The sequence below is a fragment of the Trematomus bernacchii genome, unplaced genomic scaffold (genome assembly GCF_902827165.1).
Source record: "Trematomus bernacchii unplaced genomic scaffold, fTreBer1.1, whole genome shotgun sequence".
NCBI classification, from domain to species: Eukaryota; Metazoa; Chordata; class Actinopteri; order Perciformes; family Nototheniidae; genus Trematomus; species Trematomus bernacchii.
In genome coordinates this window covers 1,411,135-1,432,058 of record NW_022987685.1, presented here as the reverse complement: position 1 = coordinate 1,432,058, position 20,924 = coordinate 1,411,135, and the positions used below count along the sequence as shown (strand labels likewise).

The following is a 20,924-nucleotide window of genomic DNA, read 5'->3' as shown; positions in this document are numbered from 1 at the left end:
CTGGGTAGAGATTTCCTCTATGAATGTGTGTGTGTGTGTGTGTGTGTGTGTGTGTGTGTGTGTGTGTGTGTGTGTGTGTGTGTGTGTGTGTGTGTGTGTGTGTGTGTGTGTGTGTGTGTGTGTGTGTGTGTGTGTGTGTGTGTGCCCGTGTGCATGCTTGCATGTGTGTGTGTGTGTATACGTCGGGGTAAATGGGTCAACTGGACTCGAACATCATCTCAGAAACAGGAAAACTTTGCCTAATCCTCTCCTGACATTGTCATAGAGCCCAAAATAACACACACATAATCTTACACTAACGTCTACTTACACACTTTGACCACACACAATATCCTGTCAGACATAATGATACATATAAAATAACACACTCACACATCATACACTGCAGCACAGACACACACATGCATCATATACTTTCACACACACACGCTGAGATTAGAATAACAGGGCAGAAGTGGAAGCGGACACATTAATGATATTATAGTTATTCAAGACGCCACGGTTTCCACGGCAGCCGAGAGCGACGGGGCCACTCAGCGATACAAACATCAGTCACCCCGCTGACTCACACTGGAGAAATGTGTGTGTGTGTGTGTGTGTGTGTGTGTGTGTGTGTGTGTGTGTGTGTGTGTGTGTGTGTGTGTGTGTGTGTGTGTGTGTGTGTGTGTGTGTGTGTGTGTGTGTGTGTGTGTGTGTGTGTGTGTGTGTGTGTGTGTGTGTGTGTGTGTGTGTGCATCTCAGCTACAAGAGACTCCAGTTTAACAAAGTCCATTCACATCTAATTCTCTCCTGATGAGGTGCTGTGGGCCACTCAGATTTATAGTCTCTTTCTCTCTCCCTCTCTCTCTCCCTCCCTCTTTCTCTCTCCCTCTCTTTCTCTCTCTCTCTCTCTCTCTCTCTCTGGTTGGCATGGAATCAGAAGAAACACACTGCAGCTCACAGTCAACACACTAATTTACTAGTTTAGTGTGTGTACATACGTGTGTGTGTGTAGGTGGGGGGTTTAGGTGATGATGTCACACATTCCGTTTTCCATTGACATAACGGTGTTTTGGGATGGAGGGGCCATAAGATGATAATTGTGTTTTCCTTAGAAAAGTGTGTATGTGTGAGGATGTGAGTCAGTGTGAAGCGCTGGGAGCCAAAGCATCACCATCTACACTAAATCATTAACGGACAAAATGGTATTTAGTAACATTTTTGTCCATGTTGTTCATTTGGTTAACTAAAAATGAGACAAAACGATGGTGAGACGGCACATAAACGTCATTAGACACTAACTGGTGACATAAACATGTGTTATTGATGACGCAAGAAGACTAAAATGCAGTTTGGACATAAGATCTTTACCAAAAACAGGGTGAGAATAATTCAATATGATAAAAAAACAACTAATAAGGACATTTGACAAACAAGAAGCTGACAAACTTTATTTTTTAATGTATTGTAAAAGGAAGGTTTTAAGAATAGGGCTGGAGTTATTCTGTATTATTCTAGTGTCAAATAAAAAAATATGTTAGTTTATATCCCTATACTATCTGTGGCAGTTGGCCTACAGCAATTCTTTTCTACTAATATCATATATCTAAACATATATCTTTACAAAGAAAAAAAGTCCCAAATATATGGCTTCATTTAAAAAAAGAAAAGAAGGCTAATCATCTATTACAGCTAGTGATTGTAGTTTTTTAGGAAACAAACGCCAGTACAATTTGGATTAGTTTTTCAGCTGAACATTAATACACATTTGATAGTCGAGTGAGTTTATACAGCAGCAGTGTGTATTTTAGATTGAATATAAATAGAAATGTGTTTTTATGGTTCATTTAATGGAAGAAATTCATGTTTGTGTTGTTATTTTATTGAATTTTGTTGATAATACGTCTTTGTAGGTAAAAGTTGGATTGAATTTTGGCTGTGTTTTGTGAAAAGTTCTGCCAGCACATTAAATCAACATTCATTTAAAGCAGATATACTCAAATTGGTTCTAGTGTGGTGATATACCTTATTCTCATTATTGGAATGTACAACAAGTGTTTCTTTTGAGATCTTTCATGTTTTAGGACTTAAATGTAGATCCTGTTCTTTGCCATGAGTAAAACACTCAAAAAGAATCAATCAGATCCTTTTGTTTCCTGGATGAATTACATATTAACGGTTAGTTTTTCTTGGAACTGTTTGGAGAGTTGTTTAAAGGTCATAACAAACGTCTACAGTTTGTATTTCTGGAAGAATCGCCTCCAGCTGTCCCGAGTCTGATTCACAATACAAGACAGATGTGGAGCTCTTGCTAAAGCTAAAAACATACAATAAAACAACTATTATTACTGCAATATAATAAACTGCATCTGGGAACCAACCAAAGTATTACGCTGAAAGAAAATGTGACGCGGCAGTGACTGTTTTGTGACTGTGATTTTGGTCTTTGACTTCTTAAATCAATTCTCCTCGCAGTAAATCAAAATCTGTCAAATATATTATTATATTTATGGCCCAATATCAGTGGGTGTCGTATCTCCGTGGGCGTTATAGACCCGCACTGGCAACAATTCCCAACCCAGCCCAAATTCTCCCGGGAGACGTGGAAAAACTCATTGAAAAACCAAAGACGTAACCTCGGGAGATTCAGATCCTTTGCTCTTCCAGTAAGTATTACATCTGTTTCCTCACCCTGAAAGCCACTTTAACCACAAGGGCACAAAAGACACTCATTTTGGGACATTTTAATGTCATCTGTGGTCCGATTGGAACGTCAGTGACCTTTGTGACATGTCACCGAAGTGTCCAGAAACTGCCCAACAAATAATCAAAGTTTAATAAAGGAATAACCCGCTGTAGTTCGGACAGTGCGGTTGCTAAGCTGGCTCCCTCCTCCACATTTTACCCATCATGTGCCACACAGAGTTGACCCAAAGCAACAATATCTTCTGACCCGACTCTGCCCTTCCTCCTGCAGCCACAAATGGAAAACCCAGGCAGTGTGTGTGTGTGTGTGAGGTCTCCCACTCACTTTATTTATTAGCATCAATCAGGCCGAGAAGATAATTGTTTGTGTGATTTTGCGTAGCCTGTGCGTAGCCTGTGCGTAGCCTGTGCGTCTCTGTGCATGTGTGTGTGTGGTAAAGCTGTGTGTGTTCTCACTATTGTGGTGGTGCGTTGATGGAAAACCTATCTAGTTTTCCTCTGTGTCACAGCCGTGGTCCCCCTAAAGGTTGAAATCAGAGGGGGAGGGTGCAGGGACAGAGAGAAAGACGCTTACACACACCAAGAGGAAGACGTTAAAGAAAAGAAGGCAATTTTAATCATTTTTTGTAATCATTTCACTTTTTGCGTGCAGGTTGAGAGAGAGGGACTTGTAGAAAAGAAGGGAAAACATTAACACACTGTCAGCTCTAATTGTGGGTGTGTCCACAGCTATAAGTGCCTTCACTCTTACCTGTGGTACTTATATCCCTGCATGAGGCGAGCAGACACACACACCTGTCAGTCGACTCACCTGCACTCCAGAAGCTAAACTCTGCTCCACATCTCCAGGTAAGAAACACTGAGCTGCTTTTTACACCTGGAATGAAATTGAATGCATCATGTTGGTGGAATAGACCTTTAAATCATCTGTTTCTGTCTTGAAATAGTTGCTTTCTTATAGATTGTAATCTTTTTTTTGTTATTTGAATTGAACATGGAAGGGGGGTCCATTCTTATTCTGCAGAACTCTTCCCTGTAAGTTAATAATAATAATAACAGTTCCACTGCATTCATGCACATTTTTATATTGCCCAAGTAAAGCTTATTTCATTATTTTTAAAATTAGCATAAGTTTTGCTGTGTTTAGAGGGTTTTATTATGAAACTACTGACTACTCAGCTGTCTTCTACTGTCATGACAATAGGTGTTTTTGTAAAACCCAGTATTGTTTTTATCTAGATGCTGGACTATAAAGATATTTTGTAAAGAAAATGGATTATACTGTGTGTCTCCTTTTAGTCTGTGCTATTACTAGACAGTATTCTTTGTGACCATTTTAACTTAGCAGAGAACATGCATGGGGATTTTTCTTACTTAAAAAAATAAAACTGTATTGAACTACATCCTATTGGCATTGTTCAGTGTCCAGTTTATATAGAAGGGGTTTCAGGCACTTGACTTGGCAGAAAAAGCTGACTCCACTCATGTATCTATATCAGCTATTTATAGTATTCAAAATAAAAATGTCACCTGCAGCTTTTGGGTCTGCACCTTACATGAACTGAGGTGTTCAAATACTGTAATGTACATTGAAGAGAATTAAGAAGTCCTATTTCTCCTTTAACTTTCCTAATATCTGTAATATCCAAATCTAGATCCTTGTAGCATTTTGCTGCCTTTACAGTTCTGAAGGGCGTTTTAAGAAAGCTTAAGGAAGAGTTTTTTTGTGTCATTAATTCCTTCTATTCACACCTTTAAAATGATCTTTAAAGGCAGCACTGAGAACATGATTTTGACAATGTTTTTGGTAGTGTGTTTACAATATCTTTAAGGATCTAAGAGTATTCATTCTTTGGGCTGTTTTGGTGATCTTGGTCTATATTACAACCCACTTTCCTCAAAGACAAACCTACCCTTCAGGCGTGGAAACCCCACATAAGAGGAAAAAGCGGAGCATTTCCCCTGCCTCTCCAGCTGACACGGGGTTAATGAGCTCACACACACAGTCCTGACCCGTTAATTTGCCCGTGCCACCGGCGTTAATGGCGTCCCCAGGGGTCCTTCCACCATCACCACGGAGGCAATTCCTCCCGTCGGTGGGAAGTGGGGCTGGAAAGAGCTGCCATTTTACAGGGCAAGGGTCAGGATCACCAAATTCTCAGGAAAACATGACTTTATTGTTTACACACGTGTTGGAGTGTGTGTGTGTGTGTGTGAGGGGGGTGTGAGCATATATGCACACATACATGTTCCCATTCATGCTTATGTGGGTTAACAGGGAAAAGACTGATGCCTTACTCTATTTTAAAGAAAGCTTTGTATTGTGATTATGCTACCGCTGCCGTGTGTGCAGCTATGTGTACGTTTGCACGAGTCAGTCAGTGTGAGCTGTGTACGTATACGTGTGTCAGCAGGTAGCTGTGAAGTGAGGCTGACACAAAAGATGAACTCTGTATTGTTTTTATTCACATTAGCTGTGACACACCGGCAGGCAGACGAGCAGGGTGGGAAATCACCCTGGTAGATAAGGGAGGGGGCTCTGGGCTTTGATTTGAGGGGAAAGTTCAGCAGGAGAAGATCACCTCAGGTTGAGGGAACTCAGGGTTTGAGAAAGCTGCGGCTCCTTTCGTTTATTCAACTCATTAAACAGGATTAACTAAACTCACAATTTTAACTAAAGTGAAAAATGATTTGTGTGTCCACATCATGATTCAGATTCGCTCCTAAGTCCTACCTTTTCCCATGCTACAGTTTCATTTCATTTAAAAAACAAAACTGGTGTTCTTGTTCAGTTTGTTTGTAGTAAAAGTCTAAAGAGGATCAACTCTTGCTGAGATTGGAAAAAAATATTTGTTTTGCTTGAAAACCTCTTAAAGACCATTAAATGTCAGATTTTCTATAAATCCTAAGGTCTTACCGTACATACTTTGCTTTTTTGTTTGGGTCCTCCAGGCTGCCGTCCAGATGTCGCTGTGCACAACTTCACATTTCTGCATGCTGGTCCTTCCAGTGATGTCACTGCTGCTGTTCTTCTCTCCCATTGGTTGGAGCTACGATGGCCTCACCCCAGGGTGTCACCTACATCGTAAGTAACCCACTGCCTTTCAAGCCAAAACCGCATACATTTATTTGCACATTTTCCTTGAGTTTTTTTTTAACTCCAACTCTGCGGCTTATACCAGTTTATTGCAATAAATATAACAGTGTTGCTATATTACTTACAGTCCCACACACGTACACAGTGCTTGATTCCCTCCACCCTTTCTCCTCTCTCCAGCCTTCAACGTGACTATCCGCAGTGACCGCCGCGGCACGTGTAAAGGCACCCACCTGGTCTACGCCTGTGTGGGCTACTGTGAGTCCAGCGCCTTCCCCTCCAGATACTCAGTGCTGGTGGCCTCCAACTTCACCCACAACATCACCTCCGCCTCACGATGCTGCACCATCAGCAAGGACGCTAAGGTAAAAAACTACCTTCCAAAACAAAACAAAGGCAATGTCAGTAACTCTACATTTTGGCACATTTTTAATGTCTGGCTTTTCCCACCTCAGGTCAAAGTTCGCCTGGACTGCCCTCGAGGTCGTCACCATGAAGAAATAGAGATCCTGACCGCAAAGGCGTGTCGATGCGACATGTGCCGCAAGTCCCGCTACTGAGACATCAAGACAATATGCTGCAGTGTACCATAGGACCAAAAACTAATTTAGTCAGTTAAGCCGTAGAAACTTAAAAATGATTGAAATACAGGTGTTTCAGGGATAAACCATCATTTTCCTATCTCTACTCTAAGTATTTTGAATGTTGAAGAAAATGCCCTTTAAACTATTTAAGTGAAAAATAATCAACTAAATTACTGTAAATTAATTAATTAATTTCCTTCATTCGTGTTCTGAAAGAATAAAAAGAAGGTGGATGGAAAATAGCCAAAAGATGAAGGGTCTATGCAGATCTCCCATGTCATCAAAAATGTTTGACTACATTTAAGTATAGGCAGAGTAACCCCTGCTCACGATTATTCCCCAAGAACATTAAGATTTAAATGAGAAATTCACATTTTTAAAAGTCTAAAAGATTTGTGTGAGTGTGTGTTTGCGTGTTTTTGTGTGATGTGTACAATGTGATGTAAGGGAGGTTTTTCAAGAAAACTTGATTGATGCACATTTGTGTTTAAAGGCGATATAAACCATTCTGTCACTCCAGGATTATAACCAATCAAACCCCTAAAAAGACTGCCTTCACCTTATTTAACATGTTCAAATAGGCCAAAAATGAATAACAGCTTTACATTACAGTTAAGACAGTCAAGCCATCTGCATAAAGGTTATATAAACAAATAGTTTCACCCATTGCAATAACCACTAAACACAGACCAAAGAGACCAAAGAATGTACACATTTATTTATATTTATGAATTTGAAACTAAAGGACATTTTGTAAATAATATGTATTAATGAAACTAAAGAATGTTGGAAATGTCAATTTAATGAAAATAATGCACTGTATAGTTTGCAATGAAATTGTAATTCAATAAATGTCTATTCTGCAACAGTAAAGTCATATTGTGGACATTAGATTTTTCTTCTAACTTTCACACATTTTTCCATAAATGAATGAGACATCACATTGACTTGCATTCATTCCCTGGTGACTAACCCTTACCGTAATCATGGCAACTTCATGGTCCCCAACCTTGACCCTGTCCTTAAGCCAAGTCTTGGGCCTCACATTAAAGGTTATACTTTGTGGGGACTTGGATTTTGTCCCCACAATGGAGGAGAGTCCCCACAATGACAGTGGTCCCCAGTTGACCCCTATCCCAGTTTGTGTGTACAATGTATTTGTGTCTGTTTCAGTTTCAAGTAAACACATTAACCTGATTAACATAGAAATATGTGAGTACAATATCAAATTAAATAATTGAAAAAATTGAAAAAGTATTTCAATCCATTTCTAATGTGCAACTGTTAAGTAATTGTTGTGGACATTTGATTTTCATTCTCACTTTACACACACATATGCACTTGTGTCCATCATCTAATAAGACATAAATGAGTTCCCTGGTGATTAAACAATATCAATTTAAATAATGAAGATATTGAAAGATATGGCCTTAAAACTTACTTATTTTTTTACTTTTATTTAACAAACATCATAGTGTATTTAGGGGATTAAGGGATCAACATTATTTCTAATAGACTCGAAGATTCCCGTATATGTAACAGAAAATGTAGTTTTCCCAAAATATTCCCGCCCTTCTCCATCCCCGTTAAAGGTGGGGTAGGTAATTTTGGAGAAACCGGCTCGAGATCGCTAGAATTTGAAAATACACAACCGGAAAAAATCTGCCACTTCCTTACAGAGCCCCTCCTCCAACACACACGAACGTGCACATGACCAATGAGGGCACGAGATAAGTTTGTGCACAGATGGAAGGCTGACAGGCAGGTAGGCCATCCAGTTACTTTAGCCGGGCCGGCTCAAATGATTGGTCGTGCTTTTTACAGTACTACGGCTTCCACAGATTACATTTTTTTATGTATTTATTGTCAAAGCATTTAATATATTCATTGCTATCGGGATATTAAGAGCATTCCATGGAATATAACAAAAAGTGTTTCTGAAATAAATTACATACCCCACCTTTAATACATTATTTTTAACCTCCAATTTTGCTTACATCAAAATCTAAAAACTGATATTTTGAGATATAATGCTTTCTCTGGTATTTTCTTCTTTCTTAAATACAGACATATAATCGTAAACATACACATCGTATACAGAAAGACACACTTTTAGGTGTCAAGAATCACACTTTTTACAATGTCTTATTTTCATAATTTTATTCAGGTTCATTCATTTGAGTAAAACTGTTGATAACATGGTTAGCTGACGCAGCATCCTGCCCCTCAGAATGTCTCACACTCTGCGTCCTGCGTGGAGCAGATGGCGCAGTGGCAGTGCAGAGCCATGGGGTAATGGTAGAGGGGGGAGACGTTGGGCTGGCACCCCGGCAGGCGGGCCGTCATCTGGCGGGTCCGATTGTACGTACACACTCGGTGGTGACGGTGGATGTAGGGAGGATCCAGTATAGGTTTCTACAGGGTTCACACACACAGGTGGCTACTTTGCTCTCCATCAACTGTTTTACTAGACATTACTTTCCCATGCACTAATAATGTCAGTAAATGCAACATGTTTCTGAGATGTCAACCAAATCTGACCAACAGATTAAAAAGGCTAGGCTACAGATACATGTACAAAGGAAAGACCACATCATTGGACAAACACTCCTACTTTAAAGGTCACAAAAGACTTAAACAGGTTTTGAGATATGGGTGAATTTCTTTGGATGGGATTTATGATCATTTGAGTATGCACAGCTGCATGTAAACAGGAATATTAATGGCATATTAAATTCCAATAGCCATGTTAACAGCTTTTAGGAATATTATCTTTTTCAGTATAATCTTTGAATCCTTTTGTGAGTATATACATAATGACTGGAGTTAAGATTTCTTATCATCAGGAGCCTCCCTCTGCTGAGGAGGACAATGAAATGCTGTTGAATGTCCTGGAAAAGTAAGTCAACTTACATCATGATTTTAAACTCTAATATTGACCTTTGCCATGTGACTGTTGTTGCTGATTCAGAGCTCTTTCTCCTCTAATGACTTTGAATCGGACTGAGTTCCCCTAAGATCGTTTTTTAAATGAACTCAGAGGTTACATTTGAATCCCTGCAAAAGAGAACAAGTTCATAAAAGGTTCAGTACCCTCCCTAACTGCCCGGAGGGATTTTAATACTTCTTACGACAATGACATATGGGTCATAGACGAGAATTAGTCATGGGCCTTCTTATGGTTTGGGTTGAGTCATTAGATTTCTTAAGATTCCAGTATTATGGAATCTTTCAACAATAGCAGCGGAAAAAGACTTTGGTTTAATGTGACTTTTGTTCTCTCACTTTTTATATGTGTGTGTGTGTGTGTGTGTGTGTGTGTGTGTGTGTGTGTGTGTGTGTGTGTGTGTGTGTGTGTGTAAATGTTACCTCCCAGGTTTGACAGCGCCCCCAGCAGGCATCTGTGGTGATACGCAGCCCCTTGCAGCCCGGCTTCTGGGCCACGAACGAGAACTCTCTCACGGCGCAACCTCGGAAGCCATGAAGCGGTGTCGTCACGGCAACGCACACCTCTGAGGCCACGGCAACAACGAGGACGAGGAAAAAGACGGACAGGGGATGGAGATACATGCTGGGGATGATGATTGGAGAAAGAAAAAAATTCAAAAAAAACAAAGTAACTTTATCATATATCAATATTTTGCCCAGCTACAGGTGACGTCATGCACCAGTTCAAGGTATGACATTTATGTTGTCATATTAACAGACTAAAATATTCAGTTTGGCCTCTTAAATGAAAAAATTATGAATTGCTGGAGGTGTTACAGCCAATATTGTACATCTATAAAGAAAGATGATCCACAAAGCTGAATTTCAGAGCAATGTTTTGACATTCAGTATGACTCTCAACTCCCTCTAGTGTTTGTTATGCTAACTGTAGTCAATGGTACTAGTGACCTATACTAAAAATGTAATACCCATTTTTATCCAAACTAAAAATAGAGTAAAACATTTCTAATTATACTACAAATGACAAATCGGGAGTGTAGTTACTTAACACATAAAAAGTAGTTTTCTTTTCTTGTTTCAATCATTTCTTTAATACTACTGGAGACATCTGCTTAATTACTCTTCAAGCAAACCACTTAAAGTGCGCTGTAAACCGACTGGAATCAACTCAACTCAGCCAGACTGTAGACTGCCCGACTTGAATGAAGAAATATTACACTGAAATAAAAATACTTTCTGCATGATGTGGATACTTTTATAGGCAATGAGACACCCCACTGTGAGTACAATGACTCCACATAGGCTACGAAAAGTGCACTGTGTAACATAGCCTGGTAACATCATTATGTACACTTTCTGTCCTTTCAGCAGTTTTTAAGACTCTTGAATGAATTATTAAAACATGAATGAACCCCTACATTACTTATTGAATGAAGAAAAAAACACTTCTCACCTTTTCAGCTGGAGATCTTGCAGAGAATGGAGCTGCTGGACTGCGGTGTCTCTCTGTCCGGACAACAAGCAGTGAATGGAACCAATCTGTCCTTGTTGTTGTTTTTAGAAGGCCATTAGGGCGGACGGACACTCTGACATCATAGCAATTACAATGAAATACCATTAGAGACCCCAAGCCAGAAATAATGGAGACTCCCTGGAAAATCCTGATGCTTGTCTATGTTTTCTTAACCTCAGCCTGTATCTCTCTGTGTGACTGTGAGCAGTTCCAACTTTGGGCTACGCTCAGTGATGTGAGGACTTTCAGAACTCAACCTGACACTTACTGTGACAAAGGATTAGTGACATGGGTACAAAGGACGGGACTTTTTAAACTCTTACCGGGTGATTTCAAACTTTTGACACCATGTAATTAGACCAAAAGGCTAGGACTTTAAAAACTCCTGTCAACTCCAAAGTTAAGGGTTTAAACCAGATAATATGAACTAATTTGACTAATTGTCTCCACTTCTGTCACATGGACATCTTCTCAAAGTTGCATACAATACAATTTTGCATGTGTAAGCCCCATAAAAAAAATATATATACTTAACATGACAGTTTTTCAACATTTTGCAAACCATGTTGCTTTAGACTTTTGGGCATGTTTTTTCTGCAGTTAGACAGCCATTGACTTCCATTCACTCTTCCATATGTCAGGTAGCTCTTCATGCAACAGCTATTTGGCAGATTTGATGTTAACTGTGGCACAAATAACACAACTCAACTAAGTTTAAAGTCTACTAATAGATTCTGACCCAAAATGGAAATCAATGGAAATCAATGGTCTCCTGGAAAACTGGTTTTTACAGATATTCAGCTTATAAAGTTGGTAAGATTCGTACATTAGTCAACAGTTGATAATGTACATATTCAGCAGGCAGAAAGCTACATTAGCAATCTCTCCTTTTAGCTCTGTTTTGGTCTCCACCCACTCCGGAGGGAAATATATGGCTATTAAGCTATTCCAGTAGCTAAGTGTTAACTTTACCTGTTGTTTGATGCTAGGCAGATAGTCTACAGTGGGTTTATAAAAACATGCTAAAAGAGGCAAAAAAAAGTTCTTAATGCACATTGTACCTGTTGATCAAAACATACATTTAAGGAAGTGGAATTCATATTATCCAATAGCAATTCATGAATGTTATTTAAGAGACAAAGAGGTGACACAAAAAACAGCAGACTCCCAGAGTGTTTTCTCAAAGTGAAGTTTCATTTTTAGCACATAGTTTTTTTTCTCCATTCTACACCCCCCTGTAATACGTACAGTAGTAAGCCTCTCTACATTCAACCCCCCCACCGCTTTGTTGGTCCCCAAAATATACATCTTCTTCTGCATTGACTTAATCATCTTCTCTAAGGTTTTTCTTCAACACAACAAACACAGACCATTGGGCAGACAGTGCAAATCTAGAAATTCAGTGAAGTTGCTACGTAATGCAGTTGTAGGTTTCGGTAACATTATATTCTCATTCTGTTACTGTTGCTCTGACTTATTGCCATTCTATCGTGTCTAACTCTACGTCTTTTCTCTCCTCTGTCTTTCTCCTCCTGTTTTTTTTTTTAATCTACAGTATACCGGCTGCTTTCATTGAATCCGTTCACACCTCCCCTTTGATTTAAAACATTTTGTTTCAATTCGGCCTCAGAGGGGATATGTGACAGAGAATGAAACCAGCGTCCGATGTCTGTGCGGCGATACCCGAGCTCTCTTCTCATACTTTCCATTTCTGGAGCGGTTCTAGAATTTACGGCAGGTTTCTAGAAGTACAGTAGGAATATGACTGTTGTTTGATATGAGTGAGGATTGTAGAAGAGCGGGAGCGTGGGGTTCCGTTTTCCCCGAGTCAGCTGACCGACTGACAATAACAATCAAGAGGGTTTGTGAGGAAGCTAGCCAAAACTAAAATCATAAAGTAAGCTGAGTTTTATGACAGTGAGGTCAAGTTTTGTCTCTTTTCAGTTGTGTTTTTTTTTTGCCTGAATCAAAACAACGTTTGAAATCCTACAAAAGGGGGCCTTGGTGATGTTTGCAGGTGCAGGCTGCTGTTTCACCTAATGCAGCATTGTATTTTCTGTGAAGGCCATGGAACACGTCATGTGCAGAAACAGGACAGAAATAGGCTTATGTTCCTAAGTTTTGGGTCCTTCAATAAATCATTTAATTTTGGGATGTTCCTTAAATTAAAGCTAATTTGAAATGTTGAAGTTGAGCACTCAATTGGAACAAACACTTGATTTTCTTTTTGCCCAAGACTTATGAATTTTAATAAGGGGGACCTCTCAAGGCTTCTGAAAAAAACATGAAAAAAAAAAACACTCTTTGGTTGATCTCTGTCCACAAACAGGCCTAGGAGTTTTGTTTGTTTGAATGGGTCACAAGCCAGATGGTTGGGAACAAATAGTACATGTGAATTAATTATAATTCCGGTTCCAATTTCAAGCTTTTTCTGGAACTCTTAATTGCATGATATGCCATTAACCATTTTAGTGTCAAATTAGTGAATCCAAGTTCACCAAATTAACTTTCATGCACACATTTGAAAATATGGCTGCCAAATGTGTTAGACTTGAAATTATATGCAAAGCAGCAGTTTTAACATTTGAAAGCAATACGTTTTTTGTTTTTTTCAACAAAGCAATGGAAGAATAGGTGATTGCAGCCTGAAAGGAACACAGTTGGCCAAACTCAGACTTAAAGTGTTCAGAAAAAACCTGGAAAATTGCTTTAAATGCTAAATCAGTCGTGTACAGCTCAATAAAACTTGCCAAGTGGATTTCAAAACCGTGTTGACTCAGGCATGATTGGATGTGAGTTTTAAAAAAAAAACTGCTGGTTTGAAGGGTTTTTGAATGTTTGGTTACGAAGCAGCCGACAGGTAGCTCTGCGTCTCAAGCGTCAAAAAAACAATCAATCGATTTGTTTCACGATACATTCAGATTCAAACCCTGTCCCTCAGGAAGGAGAGAAGGAGAGAGAGAGAAAAAGAGAGAACAGTTTTTCTCTCGTTCTCGATCGCTCTGTCTACACTCGTCTCCTGCTCACTGATTCACTCACCACGCACACGCACACGCACACGCACACGCACACGCACACGCGCACACACACACACACACACACACACACACACACACACACACACACACACACACACACACACACACACACACACACACAACCTGACCATCATCTTCAAATAAGGTTACATTTCCTGATCAAATAGAAAATAAATAGCATCAGTATCAGAATTCCACAAAATGAACAAGATCATACAAAAACAAAGAGAAATTAACAACGTAATTACAAAGCAAAGATTCTTTAAATAAATGTACACAGAAAGTACCTTTAAGACAATGTGAATATCAAGGACGCAACAGGAGTAAAAACAAGAGTGGGGGGTAAACATTTGAGAGTGACACCCACTTCCTGTTTAACCCCCTAAAAAACACAGATTATCCTGAAAGAATGAAAATATTGCTAAAATATTTTTTTTCCAGTTTTTTTTTCCCCTTTCTATTCACCGCGTCACTTTTTCATCATGATCAGACAAGAATCAACTGATTTTTCTCGGTTCACACCAAGTCGCCACCTAGCAGCGTCAGGTCTCTGCCTAAAGGAACAGACGCTCCGGCTCGGAAATCAAACTGGATGTGTGTTTTTCTTTTTAGTCTGAAACACTTGTGGTGCGCTTCATTTGTACCCCGGTAACCTCTGTGTGGGGTGGGGTTTGCTATTATGCATGGATACATTTTTGGTTAGAAATTGGGGGGTTAAAAACTTCAACTTTGCGATAAGTATGGAAGCAAATTAGTACATTGTAAACAAAAAAAGACAATTGTGTGCTGCAAATTTGAAATAAAAGGTACCCTGTGGAGTTTTTGTTTTGATTAAGCGGGCCTGTTATGTTTCTATTACGCACAAGGGGCAATGTGATTCCCATCATGCTACCAGTTTCATGCTATTCCATTGTTTGTGTGCGAAAATGTGCAAAGAAAGTTAGCAGTGTGCTGCTAAAACAGGGAAGAAGAAAAATGCTAGCAGGTAAACATGGATGTAAACAATTAAAGAGTTCAAATATCTAAAAATCAAGTGTTTTATAAGGAGGTCATCACATTTGGTATATGTGTTTTGTTGAGCAACACTGGATTTAAAAACAACTTTGTTTACAAGAAAGCTCCACTTGGCAGCCTAGCGCAAAATTATCTCTAAATATGGAATGTTTTTGGATTTGTTACGAGATACCCCTTTTAAATTAAGCCCGCCGCACCACAAACATCCCGATTTTCAAAGTAAAAGAAAAACAGCCACCACCAGTCCAGTTCATCCCCCTACTCTTTAAGGTCTGTTAAAGGGGAACTCGGCTGAATTCCAGCACTCACCATGATGGCCGCGTACAGCCAACGTGTGAACCCAGAATTCCAGCCGGCCTTCCCCTCTATGGTATCTGCTACACTAGTGTTTCTCCCATAATACACTACAGAAATATCCAGAGACATATGTATATATATAAAAACATTATCATCATCATCATCATCATCATCATCAGTAGTACTTAGAGTAGAGTAGTAGTAGTAGAGTAACAAGTAAGAAGAAGGAACAGTATTGTACTTTATATCATCATCATCATCTTCATCAGAGACTTTAGGTCCGACCAACCCGGCAGAACCAGCTGTGTGTGTATGTGTGTGTGTGTGTGTGTTTGTTTGGGGGTGTGTGGAACAAAAACGGGATGAAATAATTTGATGCATTTTTTTTGTTTGATACATTTTCTCTCTGCTCTGTCTACTCATATTTACAGTAAATATGTACCTGCGACTATGTGTGTGTTTCTGTGTGTTTCTGGTCTGTGCAGCAACAGTTTCGGGACATTTGTGTGAAATTGCTTCCTTTGTTTTATTGATGTATTGTGCTGTCCACGCATGAAATAAGCATCTCTGAGCAAAAGATAAATACGCGGCCACAGTACAGACTCGGTTGGTTAAATATCAAGACAAGTTAGACACGTTAAACTTGGTAAGTGTTGCACCAAAAGAGAAATTTCATCTCTTATTTTGAGGCTGATTTTAAGCAGGCCAGCTACCAATGTTTGGATACTGACCTGCAGTTAGGAACCAGCCGCTGATTAAAATGACAGTCTGCACTTTTGGGCAATATTCATCTTCTGATCTGCGACATGATGTGTGTACAGCAAAAAGTGAACCACTTTCACACAACTCTGTCAGAAAAGAAAGGTGCAGCCTTTACCTCGGATCACTGAGCTTGTGCGCTTTTTCACAAAAAGCCACGCCCTCCATGATACAAGATAAAAAGAGCTGTGGATTTGTTTTGTACCTTTTCTCTCCCAACACTTTTCACCATCAACCTTGTGTCGTCTCCCTGTCCCCTAACCCCGTGCTATCCATTCTCCGTGGAGCAGCACCTAGGTGGCGCTCTCCCCGGCTCCAGAGGAAGAGGAGGCCCCGCTGGGCTTGGGCTCGGGCTGGTCGGAGTGAGCCGTCTGCGGGGACGAGGGGCTCGGCGGGTCCCCTCTCTCGCCTCGCTCCTGGAGGTTTCGCTGGTTCCTGGCGGCCTCTGTGAGCATCTGCATCCGGCGGTCCTGGTGCTCCTCCAGACCCCGCCAGAGATCGGCACGCTCCCGCTCCCTCTTCATCTCTCTGGAGAGGCAGGGGGGGAAGAAGAGGAAAGGAAAAGGATGAAGAGAAAGAAAAGGTGGAGAAGCCGCATATCTGAAACCCCTGGAGATATGTTGCTCTGTGTTGGAGAAACCTTCACACTTTCCTCTTAAATGTCCTTTATTATAATTGTACTATACAGACCACCTACTGCAAAGTCTATGTGCACTTCATTTCAATCTTAAAAGACAAAACATGTGGAAAAAATATCAAAATGTATCTGGTTTTCACAAATAAGGCAGACATGCAGTATATAATCTAATAACAACCATGTCAGATAATAATCTCATTTTAGTTGCAAGGAAATAAAGACTGTAAGCAATTGATGAATACATGGGAACTTAAAAAAGTAAGTTAAGTTATTTAAATGAAGCATGTTTCAATATACTTAAGTAATTCCCCAGGAGCAAAATAAAAACCGCTGGCTGAATAACATCCTTTAAATGAAGACAATAGATGCAGCCTTGACAACATCTATTGAAACAGCTGTGGCAATTGATGGGTTAATATATAAGGGTCTTATAAAAAGTGCAATTTAGGTAGAAGTCTGTCAAATATAGGAAAAGTGAATACAAATGGTATCTGAACAGCTTAAATACAAAAGACATCTCAATAAATAACCTTTACAGCTGTTAGTAAGCGTATTCATTTTTAAACAGAACCAGGATAAAGGTATCTTGTGCCCGTCTCTATGATGCAGTTAACCAGGCCATGACACCGACTCCGCACTGAACTCACACACTTCAATAGAACCCATTATATTCCCTTTAAAACCCAGTGATGAATGAGTGGAATCATGATGTGATTCATGTTGAAAAGATGACCTAAGTGATAAATACTTACGCTGTGAAATATAATGTGATGGATAATGGAAGAAATACCATTTAAAACATGACTCAGGACCTCTGATCTTCCTGTCGTTGTCACTGTACTATCCAGTGACACACACACGCACACACGCACACGCACACACGCACACACACACACACACACACACACACACACACACACACACACACACACACACACTCACTCACTCACTTCTGTTTCTCCACTTTGTAGGAGGCAGTGAGGTCATCAAACAACTTGCTGTTCATCTCCATGAAGGTCTTCAGCACGTTGTAGATCAGAGACACGATGGTCCTGAAAAAAGAAGACATCATGATGAATCTCAGCCCCATTGCATTATGGGTCAGGAGTTAGAGGTTTGCAAGTGTGAGATTTACCGAGAGGCCAACATGTGTTTCGTGGAATATGACCTGGGCATCACTCATATGTCCCTTGTAGTTTATCAGCTCTGATGCTAACGTTTTTAGCATGTACTTAATACGTATGATGGGAGGATTGTACATATGTGTCACTGCTGGAAAGTTAGTGTTGCTAAGTGATCTTCTTACATAATAGGAGTGGCGCAGTGAGACACTACGGGAACATTTTTTTTATCACGGTCAATTATGAGGTTTTTGGCTATTTTGCTTCAATAACATGTTTTCTCTCAGACTTGTTGAAAGAAGACGTCCAAAATGCAAATGTGAAATTGAAAATGAGTCAACAATCAACCGGGAAAGTTTCATGGTGATATCTATTAGACTTGTGAATTATAGAATACATCCTTTTAAAAGCAGTTTTCTCAAAATACTTTTTTTTCTTATGTTCTAAGCCAGAAATCTCTTCTTCAGTGGCTCTTACACACCAAACGTTTCCTATATTAATCTGCACTCTGATGGTTCTTATACAAGGGTTTGTTTATATATCGTTCAGAGACTGATTTTAAGAACCTTTGTGTTCTTTAAGAAAAGCCGAAACCTGTATTTTTGTATGGCTTTTGACAGTCTTTTCTGATTTATGGAGGGATACAAAGAGATATCTCATACACAAATTGCCCCTAATTTAAAATAAAAACAACATAAATTATGAGTGGTGTGTGTGTGTGTGTGTGTGTGTGTGTGTGTGTGTGTGTGTGTGTGTGTGTGTGTGTGTGTGTGTGTGTGTGTGTGTGTGTGTGTGTGTGTGTGTGTGTGTGTGTGTGTGTGTGTGTGTGTGTGTGTGACTGACTGGTTCCAGTGCTCCTTGGAGACTCTGTACAGCGTGGCGAACACCAGCGGCAGGATGACTTGACAGTTCTCCTCGATCAGACTGAGGATGTACTCGTTGTTCCAGAAGTAAAGAGCCCGCTCCGCTACCTGAAACACACACACACACACACACACACTTCCATTTAGCAAAGAGGTAACGGGATTATTTCCATCAGACAAGTGTTAGTGCCCACAGTTTGTAAAGTTGTACGATCTTGAGTGGATTGTTTTTTTCTAAAAGTGATATAATACAATCTATTTGCAATTAGGTTGATATTTTCAGGGTTATTACTCCCAAAACTGTTTAATTCTTGAACTGTATATATAACCAAATGTTTATCGTAAACTGTGTAGCCAATATACAAGACCAAACACACAGAAATTGCCAGATTAAAACCATATTGTTTGAATCCTACAGTCCTTACAGAATGGAATCACAAGTTCTATTATATCAGGCTTTAGATCTAGAGCTCTGTTGTCCCCCAGACTAAGACTTATGGGGACATTACTATGGGTGTGTGTGTGTGTGTGTGTGTGTGTGTGTGTGTGTGGTGTGTGTGTGTGTGTGTGTGTGTGTGTGTGTGTGTGTGTGTGTGTGTGTGTGTGTGTGTGTGTGTATGTGTGTGTGTGTGTGTGTGTGTGTGTGTGTGTGTGTGTGTGTGTGTGTGTACCTGGAAGTGAGGGCTGGAGATGCAGGCGGCGATCTGCCTGAAGAGCGGCTCCTGGACCCGGATGAACTGAGAGGGCTCGATTACATCCAGGATCTCCTCAATCTCCCCCAGGAACATCACCTGAACACACACACACACACATTTGTATCATCAATACATAGAGGACAGAGAATCTGCATCTTTTTATGATTTCCCTTCTCACCTCTTTCTGCGTGCACGTTTTTGGCCAGTACTTGAGCAGCCCTCTGATGATCTGCAGAGAAAATATGAAGCACATTAATATGAATAAACACGGCAGCCTTTATCTCAGCAGGGGGTCTGGCTAGCGTCCATCTGTGCCGTTAACTCAGATTCAGACTCTGGCTGGGCCATTAACAAATATGTTATAAACGTTGTTCTTTTTACTGTATTGGTTGTTGCCAAATTAAGATGTTTTTGGTTATAGCAAAGACATTGGTGAACTAGTAACAGGACTAACACTGATTATGATGTTTGATGGTCATGTGACTTCAGTTTATTACTACTCGAGTCTTACTTCATAGTTTTGTCTATCACTTATATCATTTATTTAACTGTGAGCGATGTTTGGGTAAAAAATGCGAAAGTTTTTTTATTTTTAAACTACTTTGACCAACTTGGGGAAGGCAAATCAAGTTTATTTATGTCATATCTCAACACAATTCAAAGTGCTTTACAAAAAAATGAAAGGCATTAAGATATAGTGCAACACAAACAACATTTCAATTGATCATTAAAAAGCCAAGAGATTAAAACTAAATTAAAAACAAGTTAAAATAGAATAAGACTGGAATAAAATACAAGAATAGAAGTTACGGTGCAGGGTAAGACATGAATATCTGATTTATTCTAAAGCAGTGGCAGTGAAAGTTCATTAAAGGCAGTGTTTATAGATCTTCTGGCACAACAATGATATATTATCACCGAATAATGTTGACGTGGCAAACAGGAACCAACTTACTTCACACATCGTGCAGACACTAGCAGTCATTAGGAGTCATGTTTCTGGCTACCTGGAGAACCCAAGTCCAGTATTCATTCTCCTTATAGCTCTGTTTTGGTCTCCTCCAACTCCTTAAGGAAATATCTGGTTCATGGCATGTACAACCATTGACTATGTTTTTTGGGAAATTCCCCATTAGAGAGCTAGCTGATTGAAGGCTTATTAACTTTTACCAGGAATCAGACGTTGCTTATTTTTTCTACTTTTTGTCCAGCACCATAGAGCACCTTTATTACACTTGTTTGAACGTGAAAGGACCCGGGGCCTTTCCTTTTGGTAAAGATCTCAGCAATTACTTCGGTTGATAGAAATGATGGCCAAAACTTGAAAACCAATATGCTTTAAATTTAACGAGAAAGTGTAAAACACAGTCTTACGTATTCAGTCACTGTAGCATCTTTCTCCATAAACTGCACCACACAGTAGGCCAGCTGTAAGGAAAGAGGAGATGTGGTTAGAACACACACACATACACACGCACACACACGCATATACACACACACATATACACGCACACACACTAAAACACCCAAAACACAGTCACATTCCCTGAAGCTGTCAAGGAGACAATGGGGATCTTAGCACTTATCCCTCAGGATTACACCCGGCTAAAGATCGGAAAGGCAAGTTTTCCAATGGGAGATGTGTGTCACGAGTGTGTGTGTGTGTGTGTGT

General features: G+C 39.9%; 3 protein-coding genes across 3 annotated transcripts in view; 1 reads left to right on the top strand and 2 right to left on the bottom strand.

The window, feature by feature from the left end:
- Positions 1-4,705: 4,705 nt before the first annotated feature.
- Positions 4,706-6,516, top strand: gpha2 (glycoprotein hormone subunit alpha 2; the record flags this gene model as incomplete). The annotated part of the gene is made up of 4 exons (XM_034136544.1): positions 4,706-4,825; positions 5,638-5,770; positions 5,963-6,147; positions 6,238-6,516. Coding segments are annotated over 4 exons (543 nt in total), but the record flags the coding sequence as incomplete, so codon positions are not given.
- A 2,022-nt stretch (positions 6,517-8,538) lies between these two features.
- Positions 8,539-9,936, bottom strand: LOC117487954 (glycoprotein hormone beta-5-like). The gene is made up of 2 exons (XM_034136747.1): positions 9,736-9,936; positions 8,539-8,781 (listed from the first exon to the last, which is right to left on the bottom strand). The coding sequence occupies exons 1-2, from the start codon at positions 9,934-9,936 to the stop codon at positions 8,593-8,595; spliced, it is 390 nt and encodes a 129-aa protein (XP_033992638.1). The 3' UTR covers positions 8,539-8,592.
- A 4,041-nt stretch (positions 9,937-13,977) lies between these two features.
- ppp2r5b (protein phosphatase 2, regulatory subunit B', beta) overlaps positions 13,978-20,924 on the bottom strand; it is a 37,199-nt gene continuing 30,252 nt past the window's right edge. The window contains exons 8-13 of the mRNA XM_034136760.1: positions 20,627-20,680; positions 19,431-19,481; positions 19,229-19,348; positions 18,538-18,665; positions 17,524-17,625; positions 13,978-16,464 (exon numbers count right to left, since the gene is read on the bottom strand). Coding sequence (XP_033992651.1) covers positions 16,230-16,464; positions 17,524-17,625; positions 18,538-18,665; positions 19,229-19,348; positions 19,431-19,481; positions 20,627-20,680 — 690 coding nt within the window. The 3' untranslated portion in view covers positions 13,978-16,229. The remainder of the gene's footprint in view (positions 16,465-17,523; positions 17,626-18,537; positions 18,666-19,228; positions 19,349-19,430; positions 19,482-20,626; positions 20,681-20,924) is intronic.